Here is a 12596-nt window from a genome sequence, read left to right as displayed (position 1 = left end):
GGAGATAAGAGATGTTGCCTTTCCTAAAAACCTACTGCCATCCTACACAGTGAGGGTTTTGTGTAGTTGGTTTTTGGGTTTGGTTTTTTTTTTTTCTTTCCCCAGCTGGCACCTGTATCCTTGTCAGCTCGTGTCCAGGGAAAATGAGGCCTCCTGCAACTGGTGTGCAGGACAGTTGCCCTTTCCTAACTGTGTTAGTTGTGGTAAGGAGTTTTTAAACTGTGTTACAAATGGTTCAGAGTGATCCCAGCTCAAAGTAGCACTCCTATGAAAGGCATGAGACTTATGACTCAGGAAAACCATATGCACACTAAAGCAGAACACTAGAGCTTTAATGTTTTAAGACTTGGTAGCTCCAGCTCCATAGCACAGCAATGTTGATAGCAATTACTGTCTTCAAGACTTGCACTATTTGTTTAATTTTGTTAACATGATGGTAGTATTTCTTACTTTGTAGCTCTGTAGAAAACAACACAGAAGAACAAGAAGATTACTTAGCTCATGGAAATCAGCCAAGTTGAAGCAGTACCAACACTTTTGTTGCAGCTGTTTAGAGTTAAATCTCCTTGTTGCTGTGCAGGTGCTTGGTTTACAGTTTCGTAAGTAGGGAGGCAAAGAGCACATGCTAACAGCTGCCGAATTTCCATCTGCAGTGCAATTCATACTGTGCTTGCGCGGGAAGGAAGAACTGTTGTGTCTTAGGTCCATCCTACTTTTTTTTTTTTTTTTTTTCCCAGAGGCTGCTAAACTTCAGCCTTATACATTGCTTCTATTTGAACCACGTAAATGAAGGGGCCAGGGCTATGTTCATAAAGTGGAAAGAACATTTGTCTCCATGTACAAAAAGGAGTTTGTCTGCAACAGTTTGAAGCCTTGCTCTTGTCTGTGCAGTCACCATTCCTGCGCTAGAGTCTTGGCAGTTTCCCACTTAGCCATGGATGACAACCACCCCTCTGACACGTCTTTTCTTTCACTAAATTGCATTCTTACTGCCTCTGGAGCAGTCACCTCTGTCTTACATGGCTGTGTTATGACAGTAGCTGTTTTGTGGCAGTGTCCTGTAAAGCACAGCTTGGGGCTCCAGGGATGTCAGTCACTGCCACTCATTCCCAACCAGCAGAGCAGTTGCCCTGCTGAGCATTTCATGGCTCCACACCTGCCCGACGCATCCCTGACTTCTCTCATCCGTGCTCAGCTGGACGATCTCATTAAACTTATGATAATCCTTCCTTAACAGGGGAGGTGTGTGTGTCGGGGGGGAATCCTAGCTTTGCTCCCTCACTATAACAACGCAAGCTGAACATGGGTAATTCTGATCACGCAAATGGTAACTAAGGGCTCAGTCTAATGCCAGGCAGGTAAGGTTCTTTTCTGTTTTCCTAGTCATTCTTCTGACAAATGATTTTTGTAAATAGGAACAATTAAAAGCTAAACAACAAACAGTACCCTGCATCTAACATATCTGGCAAACTGCTGTTTTATGTAACTAAATATAGATGCACACATGAATGCAATCTAATAAACAATTTATATGTTTATTTGAAAAATGTTAACAGTACAAATTGGCATGGGCAGACTAGGCCTACCTAGCAATAGTAAGCCAGTACTTTTGTGGAATTCCGTAGAATTCTCTTTTTTCTTTTGAGACTTCACACAGTACTGCTGTCACAGATACAAAAAAGCACACTGTTTACAAGTGCTAACAATTGTTATGAGTGGAAGGGGCCATAAAAGTGTCAAGTGCTTGAAATATAAGTCTGCCTTTTACATTTTTGTTTTGCATATATAAAATGTCCAATTACTTGAGTATGACAAATGTTTGGTAGTGGTATTTTCCTTGCAAGGCACACTCAGCCCTAAGAGACCTGAAACCAGGCTGGGCAGCTTTGTTCAGGCTTGCAGGCACAGCTGATGTTTGTGATACTCCTTTGTCTCTTTCTGAAGAATGCTATCTGGAGACTTCAGGACACCCTGAATTTCATCATCTTGCTGTTCGGGATAGCTGACCTGGTTTATCTCTGGGTGTGAAGGCAGCCAGCATCCTGTCCAAGGTGTGGAAAAGTGACTTCACAGAAGTTAAAACCAATGGTAGCCCTCAGGGTGGAAAGCTGTTTTGCTTCGAAGCTTCTGAAAAGGCTGCACGTTTAGAGAGGCACAGGGAAGTCAGCTTTGGGCCTCAACCTGAGTGTCCCTTTACCAATTAATCAACCGACTTAGTCTTCTTAGTAGGAAACAAACAAGGTATTAAGATCAAGTGCCAAATTTCAGGTGAACTAAAATATTTTTTTAAAAAAAAACAGTAACTCCAAGGTAAACACAGTATTAAGTACATGTTTTCTCATCTAAATGATTTTTTCTGTCTGGAAGATCTGAAGGCAAGCTGATGGTAAGCACAGGTACAAAGCTGACTTCATCCAGGAGAAGGATGCCTCTGAAAGGTAAGATTGCCTGGCATTAGAAAACAATATACCAAACAATTCTGTGTTCTAAAAATTAGATTTATCCTAAAACTCCCCAAACTTAGTTTAAATCAATGCATCAAGTAAGTATTACCCTCATAACACCTCTTTTATGAAGCTAGGATGAAAACTTGATGGAAAACTGGTTCCTAAGTGTACTAGCTGTGGTTTCAGAGGGGTCCCTTCACCCAGTTTCTACACCTGAAATACCAGCAGTGCAGGCTCTATGTGCTCAATTTCATAGTGGCCTACAACTGTTTGTTGGCAGGAGCTACTTTGTCATGCTCTTGCTCCTAATTCTCTCAGACTAGCTAAAGCCTCTGGTTTTATCAGCGTACTATGGAATGGCATTAAAGACCTGGGACAAGGTCCTGACTTGCATCTGCAACTGTGTCATTCACCAAATAAGACCTTCTACTCATTCTTACTGGTTTACAATCACAAATTAAACCTTTACCGCTTTTTAGGGGACCACTTTATACAGGTAGCAAGAAAATAACTGTGTTGTTTTGGGGGGCATTTTTTCTTTGTTTTGTTTTTTTCTTCAAAAAGGAGGTTGAGGACCAGCCTTCCACTGTTACAATATGCTCTGACAAGCCATGCACACGCCCCATGTTCTCCAACTGGAAAAAAGAAATCGCTGCAGGCTGGTTCCTCTGCTCTGTACTGACCTCTGCCATGGACAGGCCATCAGACACTTTGCTGAACAGTTTATGGGGATCAGAATTTTTTTCCTATCTCTACTAAGTTCAAAGTTTCACACGTGGCCATGTTAAGCTACTCACTGCTGTGGGGAGTATAAAGTTTCTTCACTTTTTCTGCTCTACAAGAAGTACTCCAACCTGACAGCACACTCTGTGAAATGTTGGGGGAAGCATGGTCTCTTTTGTCACTGCAGCATCCAACCTTCCTGATCTTCCAACCCTCCTTTATTCTAGCTCTGTTGGAAGGACTAAGGCCACTCAGCCCCCTGGGTGGATACATAAATTAACTGCACTCAGGGCCATGCAGAAGCACAGCTGGTCAGTTGCATTTGAAGACATTAGCTGTGCTTGTTGGGGTGATGAAGCATGCTACAAGCACTGACACTTCTGAAAGAACATATGGTTCCAAGGGTTAGGTCTTCCAGAACTGACTTGGGTTGCTTTAAAATGTATGTGCTTGCCCATTCCGGCACTAAATTCTATATTGATTTCTGAGCTGCAGTTACTAATTCATCTTTCCACCCCTGTTTTGAGAGCTTGCTTCTCTGAAAAATACTAGTGTTGCTGGTAACACACAGAGTGAATATAGCCATCTGCAGTCAATCAACTTTATTTATGACCTTTTACCACCAATGCTAGCACCTTGCTATGGCTTGTAAGCTGCCTACATAGGTACCTTCTCCTTAGAGGACTCCCACACAAATTTGCAAAGTCAAATTTGAGGCCTTTCATAACTACTATAACAACTCCAACTCAGGAGGAAAAGATTTAGAGGTGCTGGAACTGTTTAGCTCTAGCTTCTACCCTCCTCTCTCAGAGGTATGTTAATGGTGTCTCACAATGTAGTCCTTAGACTTGATAAAAATTTGGTAGTATGACAGCCAAGCTAAAGAGATTTCAATGAAATATTTTCCCATTTGTCTGAAATGCCTATGTGTTGAAAGGTCACTTGGAATGGAAAGTCACCAGCAGCCTTTTCACTGAATTGTTGCCACCATCTTCCTACAGAATGGGGCTGCTTCTTGAAATATTTTTTAGTTGATGTTTTGCCTTCATCAGAGAAAAAAAAAAATAGCAAAAATTACTCACTTGTTTTCACAGGAAGGGAAAATCACCTTTAAGACTTTGAGAATAAGAGCTGCTCCAACAACTCCAACTACAATGACTTCCATCAAACTAAAGAAGATGGGTAAAGATCGAAACCAGAATCTGCACAACCCTTTTCTCAAGTCTTCCACCCACTGGCACATCACCTACAACCGAACAGGTAAAAATTAAAAGATATGTTGCAAAACACAGCAAGTACAGTTTTTGTAGCTACTGGTGAATCACATTACATGGTGATAATTTTACTTAAATTTATGTATGCTTAAACATACACAAAAGCAGGATGGATTTGACTGGTGACTCAGACTTCTATGAAGTTTGGAACAGGTGAAAGTTTACTTCTCTGCTCATCCTAGCAGAGTTCCCTGAAAGGAAAGGTCACTTTGGAAAATAAAGGACCCTTGAACAGGGCAGGTGAAGAGGGAGCTATCTGGCCTAGGTGTATACACAGCTACAATACCATGGCAGTGTACAGCAAGGAAAGGGTTACTGACAGCCCAGGAGAGGGGCAGCACCTTCTCTAGCCTAGCTGTAACTTTCAGCCTACTATTTTGGCCCTCCTGTCCCAGCAGGTGATTATAAAGTGTTTCTTTCAGCCACAGGGGAGGCCACCAAACCCATCCTTACCTCATCTGGAACTGAACCTTCTCAAGCTGCTGTGTTTGTTACAGTGGGTGAGACCAATGGCCCATCTCCCAGAGGGGTAAGCACACAAGCAGAGTCAGAAAAAACTGATGTAATTTAAAGTGAAACAATATTTGAACTTGTTATAAATGCTTAGTGTAGTATAACGTAAATATCACAACTCACTGCCATGAAGTGTCTGTGAGGTCACAACAGTGCAGGATTTAGAAACCCATTCGATTCCTACTGGAGTAAAAAAGCCCCAACAACTTCTTATTGGTAAGTGGTAATGTAAAAAGTTTTTGTTTTGTTTTGTTTCCTAGAGTATGTCTGGAAAAGTCTGTTCTTCTTAGTAATTGGCTGTGGGGATTTCTTAGACTTCTGTGGAAGGCAGTCACTGCCAGATGCCTCACACAATAGAAAATCCTGGTCTTTAAAAAATACAAAGCAGCAAAACAGCACTCTGAAAAGTCAACACTAGGTTAAGTAGGAACCGTAATTGTCTCTTCCAGAAATGAGTTATTAAATACTAGTTGCTTTTTTTCTAATTAAAAATAAAGGGCCAAAGACGAAGGCCTAGGAATGTTATACACCTTCTTACCATCATTAATGTTGCGTTTGGTCTTTACATGAGGAAAACCCACCATCTGAATCCTAACAAATGCTGGGTTTGTTTGTTTTGTTCTGTAACATCCACAAAGGAGGAAAACATAATATTTGTGTTTCTGTAGACAATACTAAAAATGGGGAAGGAAGTTTATTTCCTCGAACTGTAATACTGAATAACATTCAGCTCTATCTGCAGCATGTTACTACAACTTGTTCTCTTAGACATGTCACACCAAGCTGTATGCATTTCTTCTCTGGGGAAACAGAGAAAAAAGGAGGGGAAAAAAACTGCTTCTCCTTTTTAGACCAGTCTTAAAGGTCTATACTAATAATTAAAACAAACAACAAAACTACCTTGTAAGAAGATGGAGGTTCTGTCCTAAGAGGGGTCTCTGGTAACTTGCCAGGTAATGTCTCTTCATCTACTGTTGTTTCTGCTTGCCGGATGAGGTACTGACTCGTAGTTTGCAGTGGATCTTGAATATCTGAAGAAGAAAAGCTAGATTTAGGGGGGGGTTTGCTTTTACTTGACTCACTATTCAGGAAAACAAAGACATGCTGCGTTTCTATACTTACGATACAGTTCTCACACATTTACAGCATGAACGCAGAAGGCTGACTTTTTTTTTTTTTCTTGCTTTAGTAGTGAACTTGGTAAGAAGGAGAAGCCATGTTTCTATACTTACGATACAGTTCTCACACATTTACAGCATGAACGCAGAAGGCTGACTTTTTTTTTTCTTACTTTAGTAGTGAACTTGGTAAGAAGCAGAAGCCATGTTACAGTGCAGCCTTTAGCTGTGCCCTTAGCTGTAAATTTCAGCTGTCGACAGATTAAAAGGTGATGAACTTGATCAAAATATTAATCTTCTATTAAATCCTTGAGAGTTTTTATTTAAAAAAAACTGAAATAAGATTAAGGCATCAAATAACTTCCTTGCTTTTAAGTTACTTAAGTTTAATAACAAACTATTCTCTGGTTTGGAAGTGACCCAGACAGGTATTTCCTCTCCAGTTTTCTCTTTCATTCTCAGGAAAAAGGGGGAGCTTTAGAGAAACTTCCATCAAAGAAAAGAAATTTATTCTTGTGACATGTCTGGGTTGCACACTGACAAGTACCAAGTGCTTCAAAGGAGACAGATTTGAAAACAAACAAAATACCTAGAATGTAGAAGAGTTGAATTTAGGTGTTAAAAAAAAAAATACAAATCACATAAAACAAACCACTTCCCTGTTAATGAAGAAACTGTTTCACTATGTAAACCCCAGGAATAATGATGTTCTTTTTGCCCTTGTAAAGCAATACATCAACTATGGATAAAAATATTACATAATAGCTAAGAGAGATACCTTTTCCTGAGAGGTTGGGAAGTGTAAATAACATGTCGTTGTCCCTTGGGATGGAATACAGCATGCTCTCTTTCAAAGGGAGAGTGTAGTTTGAATGTCTAAGTACTCTCAAGTCCTTCACTAAAATATCTATTTCTGTTACTTCTTCCTTTTTTTTCTACAAGAGATGCAAACATGTTGATATTACTGAGTTTAAAGTAAGAGTGAAGTAGGCTGGCAGAGAAAACCAATCCATCACAGAAAACTCAAAGCCATTAAGATTTAGACATAGGGATGTTATAACATGAATTAGTATTCTTTGTTTTTATGTACACACTTCTATAGACTATACCACATTAGAAAATATGCTGAACAGAATGGGTCTCTCTCTCTCTCTGCAAAAGCATGTGGTAGTCACTCTGTGGGCTTTTAACCAAGTCTTAGACAGCTCATTACGGTCCTCTTTCAGGGAGGCATTTTAGGACATGGAAAACTCAAGTACGTAGTGAAAGAGCACCTGCAAAGATTGAAAGTGTTGCTGAGCCAAGACTGACACTTCTGCTTTTGCAGTGATGTTGCTTTTTTCCAACAACTGGAAGAATAGATTTCTTCCTCCTCTTCCAGTGATGCACTGGACCCATTTCACTTAACCACTGCAAGCACTGCTTACATAGAACACATTCAGCATAACTCCTCATAACTCACTCATAACTGCTTTGTGAGGCCAAGAACTGGCAGAAATCCAGAGCATTTGTGACCATAACTGCTACATAGAAATAGAACTAGCAAAAGTGGAATGAAGCATTTGATAAGAGTTGCACTCATGTTTTCAGAGCCAGAGGCCAACTAACAGTCTCCTTTTGCTTCGAACATACGCAGAACAATGCAATGAAACAGATGATTGTTACTGCCAGCTGATAACTAATGAGAAAGATGGAAAGCTTTTGACTTAAACGAACAATAAAGGAAACAGCATTACCTTTCTGGTTGTTCTTACCAGGTCCCTATGAAAATCTGAAATGCATTGTGATGTCTGGTCTGAGAGCTGAACTACAACACTATTGTGTAACTACTGAATCAAACCAGAATATATTAGCCTCCTAGCAGTGAGATAAACATCTGATTAGAAAAACTTCAAACATCTCAGTGGGATTTTTTCATTAACAGTGTAAAATTTTGACACAATGCAGATGCCTGTAAAAAATACTACACGCCAAGCATGCAATTAAGGATCAATGGTATTATCATAACTCTCCTTTTAAAACAAGGAGGTAGCAGAACATAAGCCAGCTTCAAAAGAGCCTGGCCCCATGTAAGATGCAGACATGTACTAAAACAAAAATCTGATGCTTTTGCTGACCTCAGCAGCTGTATCTTCTCTCCAGAACCTCTCTGGTTGGAAAAATAACTATAAACTACAAGCAATTTTGAGAACTCAGTTCTGCACATTTCAATCTCATCTAGAACTTTAACCCCTTACATTCACTGGTATTTGTGCAAATACAGTTTGAATTTGGTTTTTTTTTGTCTGTTCATCTCAAAATCCATGTTCATTATCAAGATTTTTATTGAAATGAATTAATTACCTTACATGCAAAATATTCTAAGGCTCTAAGGCTCTCAGGTGCTGTGGGCTTTCACAACTAGCTGTGCCCCATGCTACACGCTTGAAACACTTTGTTAGCTTGCAATAAACAATGGGGAAAACTTCAGGACTCAGACCTAGCCCATGCTCCTTTTATTTACTTTGTAGATTATTTTGTAAATGAAGTATTGCTTGTGAGTCTGACTTTGCATAAATGCGTATGTTGAAAGAGCATGTGACAGAGTTAATATTCTAACAAGCTTGAGGAAAGTCATCCAACACAATTATTAAAATAGAAGCATTAAAACTTGAAGTCTCCTCATGAAACACCCCTGCTACTCATACAGGCAACTGAGGTTGCTATTCTCTCCCTCAGTTCTGTGCTAGCTAGCATTAGATTATATACTTTGTGCTCTAACCACCAGCCAGACACATGTAAAATTTTTAAACCTTGGTAACTACTTGCCTCTCCTAAATTAAAAACAAGCAGAGTGTTGTTTTTGTTTTGCTTTAGCTTTTTTACCTGTTTTCCATCAATCTCTGTCACTTCTTCCTGAATGACAATCAGCTGCAAATTAGAACTGGATGCCAAAGGCCACTCGTGAACCATGATGCGAACGCTGACGGTTCCCAGGCGCTGCTGATCTGGTAAGTTATCCAAGTTTCCATTCTCCACTGTTAACAAACAATGTCACTGTTTTCAAAGAGAAACCACCCCAACCAGAAAGCAGTATATAACCATGGAGCAAACAGTTACATCTCTGACATAGATGTCTTTGCACATGTAGCATCTGAATGGAAAAGTCATTCCAACTACAGAGGACCACTGTAGATGGTGGATCTCATCCGAAAAGTCATTCCAACTACAGAGGACCACTACCATCAAACCAGAGATGCCTGAACAGTTGTACGAAAGTCTGCACTGTGCTGATGTCTGGACAACATCAGCAGTAATCTGGGCAACACGCTGAACAGTTGTACGAAAGTCTGCACTGTGTGTCTGGGCAACATCAGCAGTAATCTGGGCAACACATAAAACAGATGCCATGATTTTTTACCACTGTATCACCAAAGCAAACGTGGAGCAGGTCTCATGATATAACACAGCAGACGAGAGCAGCACTGTATGATCCCCAGGCTGAGGGAGCTTGCAAACAGTGTTGCATCCCTGCCTGTGGGGTTTGCATTTAAGCATTTTAAGCAGCCCTCTTTGGGTTCGCTATTGCTGCATTCTCATTTTAGTTCTCCAAAGGAGTTCATAAGAGCAATGCCACAGCCCAGCCAGCCACCTGTGTAAACATCTTGGTTCGCACAACATTCCCCTTCTTCTCGGTACAGAAACAAAGATGCTCTTTTCCAGACACACTGCATGTACTACTCAGGATGAGCGCCAGTTCCCTCAAAGATGGTTTTTCTGCCCCCCCTCCATTTTCATATGTGACTGTGACACTTCAAACTCTCTTCCTACCCACAAGCTTTCAGCTATTTCAACAGCCTTTTATTGCACAAGTACACAAAGAACTGCCTTTCTGCCCTCGCTGTTTCTGCACAGATAGTATCCCTCTTGCAGCTGCCACGTGTCTGTTACAGGCGAGGCTGGCTAGAACTGAAGTGCTGCGGAAGTGCAAGAATGGAGGTGACGGATCTCTCCAGCACACCGAGAGCAAGGAACATGAACTGAGACGGAACTGGTCCCTGTTTCTAAGCCACTAGTGCTGTGTCACTTGCTGTGCTGAGCCTAAGGGGCAACCTGGGGGAATGTCAAACTACTGTGTTTCAGTTACACAGGAACAACTCAGTGTGTTCATGACTATTATGCTATGACCCCTTTCCTCATAAAGCTGTTTTGCTTATTTTACATATAGAAAAATACTTTTTGGAATCATTTAGCAATATCTTCCATTGCAAAAATAACTGGCAGAAGGAGAGAAAGAGGGAGGTCAGAGAGAAAGGTTCCCTATAGGTGTGAGCCAGAGCACTAACCTGGCTGCTGAATGTTTTCTGACTTAAGAGCAGCAAGCATACACTAAAGGACCAAACCCTTCAAGATGCCAAGTAGCTGAAGCTCCCTGTGGTCCCAGCCTTTTATATCTCAGGCTGCTCAATCCCCACGATGTTCAACAGACGTGAAAGACACTCACACTTCCAAAATTGACATTTGTCAGAACTTCAAGTGGGGATATAAGTGTCAGGCATGATACAACAGTGTCAAGACAATACCGTTCAGGAGACTTGGTCTCTAATATACAAGAGCATGAATATTTGGCTCAAGTTTGATTTTTACATACATTCAGGAGTATTTTTCCCTCTGTTAACAGGTAACAAGTATCTTAATATTCCTTTATCATTTTACAAACATGGTCTGAATGTGCTGTTGAGGATTTAGTCAACAGTATAGACATTACTTTACAAATAACAGACAGAGGTACCGTGCTGAGGACTCAGTTTCTAGCTCCAAGGTCAAATGAGTATTTTTCTCACTGTTTCAGATTCACTTTCATAACTGTAGTCACTGCAAGCTATAGACCTATGATTTGGGAAATTACAAGGAACTACAGTAGATCAATAGGAACTACAGTGTACTGCTCAGTATCTCTCAGAATTAGTCAATAAAATAATATATAATTTTCTAGAGTCAACTATCTTGCAGGTAAATGACCTTTTGCCATGTTTTTGTACCCTGGGACAGAAAAAAATAGAAGCAATAGGAACATAACTATCCCAGAAAAAGAGAAATGAATTATTGTTCTCCCTCTTCAGAAAAGAAATAGTGCCAAATTAATAATTGATCATGCTTGGGGAGTAAAGGTTCAAGAAACAAGGTCATGGCTCAGAGATGCAATTTAGAAAAAGCATTAGTACTCTCTAAGAGAATGTGTGAAGAAAGGATGACCTCAGAAAGCAAGCTAGAGACTGACTGCACCTGATCCATCAAGAGATCACTCTGAACACAACAGAAGCTTAAATCTAATGAGCATAATGGCCCTTAATTAATTATACAGTATGCTTTGTGTATTTCAAAAAAACACAGTACTTCCTGGTCTTTCACAAAATGTGTAGCATTGAATCAGTGGAAAAAACTGCAGTTTCAAGATAATTTGAAGTCATTAACCACTGCGGGACACTAGCAAAACTGCAGTATTTGTGCTATAATATCCTGTCCAGCAGAAACGCATTGTCCAATAGACACAGAAATTAGATCATTAAAAGATCTTCCTAACAATAATTCATACTTTTGTTATTGAATCTCTTTTTGGATATATGCCAACCAACCTAGGGACATAGCCATTACCAGGGTGGAGTTGCATCCTTCTGTTTACATTGTCTAGCTTGTAGTGCAAAACATTCTTTTGAAAAGATAGGCAGAGTCTGGAGTTCAGATTAGACCATTTACATATAAGCATGTGAACTTGACTTGAGAACAAGGCAGTAAGATTTTTTCCACCCATTTTAGTAGCAAAATTATCCTACTTTGGGAAATGATTTGCTTCTACAATGCTCAGGTTTGCAGGGTACAAGAACACATAGTAATTGTAAGCTTTGGTTAGGAGATAACAAGGAAGCCAAATACCCCAAGGAAATTTAAGAAAAAAAAAAAAAAGGAAAAAAGAAAGAATACTCACATATTACTGTCTGACATGTTATGTGTGCAACTCCACTTTTCATAGGAAAATCATTTAGATATACCTGTCCGTTAACATAGGTGATATTAAAAAAAACCTGAAAGAAAGATGGACGGAATGAACGTAAGGTTTCTGGCCCTATACCACAATTCTCTTTTCACAGGAAAACACTTCATACTGACATCAGACAAAACGATATATTTGCATCCACATGCAGACTTTGTTTCACTGCATATTAATTCACTCAATAAATAGTGAAAAAAACAGACAAACCTGTCCTTTGTGAAATTCTCCATTGGTTTTCAACATCATAACATTGACTCTGATCGTTTCCTGGAAAACAACAGCGGGAAGAGAGGTAAGGTTCCGAGGAAACATAGAAGCCACTGCAGGCCACAGACAACTTTCACACACGGTTCTGACAGAGTAACAAGGTACATCCTCAGAGCATATTCCTGGGCTTTCTATCCATCAGAGAGAAGAAAGAGGAATATGCTTGTTTCATGAAAGGTTTGAGGTTTTTTCCCCCGCTTTTTAATAAAGAGGATTGATGAGA

The 12596-nt window shown here is 40.1% G+C and overlaps 1 protein-coding gene across 1 annotated transcript; it reads right to left on the bottom strand.

Annotated features, from left to right (window-relative positions):
- Positions 1-2170: 2170 nt before the first annotated feature.
- On the bottom strand, positions 2171-12391 carry GINM1 (glycoprotein integral membrane 1). The gene is made up of 7 exons (XM_010076518.1): positions 12314-12391; positions 12041-12137; positions 8941-9092; positions 6854-7010; positions 5858-5988; positions 4253-4416; positions 2171-2431 (listed from the first exon to the last, which is right to left on the bottom strand). The coding sequence occupies exons 1-7, from the start codon at positions 12350-12352 to the stop codon at positions 2323-2325; spliced, it is 849 nt and encodes a 282-aa protein (XP_010074820.1). The 5' UTR covers positions 12353-12391; the 3' UTR covers positions 2171-2322.
- Positions 12392-12596: the final 205 nt, after the last annotated feature.

The sequence above is a fragment of the Pterocles gutturalis genome, unplaced genomic scaffold (assembly GCF_000699245.1).
Source record: "Pterocles gutturalis isolate BGI_N339 unplaced genomic scaffold, ASM69924v1 scaffold36018, whole genome shotgun sequence".
Lineage (NCBI taxonomy): Eukaryota > Metazoa > Chordata > Aves > Pterocliformes > Pteroclidae > Pterocles > Pterocles gutturalis.
The sequence above is the reverse complement of the archived record's forward strand: the minus strand, read 5'-3'. Positions and strand labels throughout refer to the sequence as shown.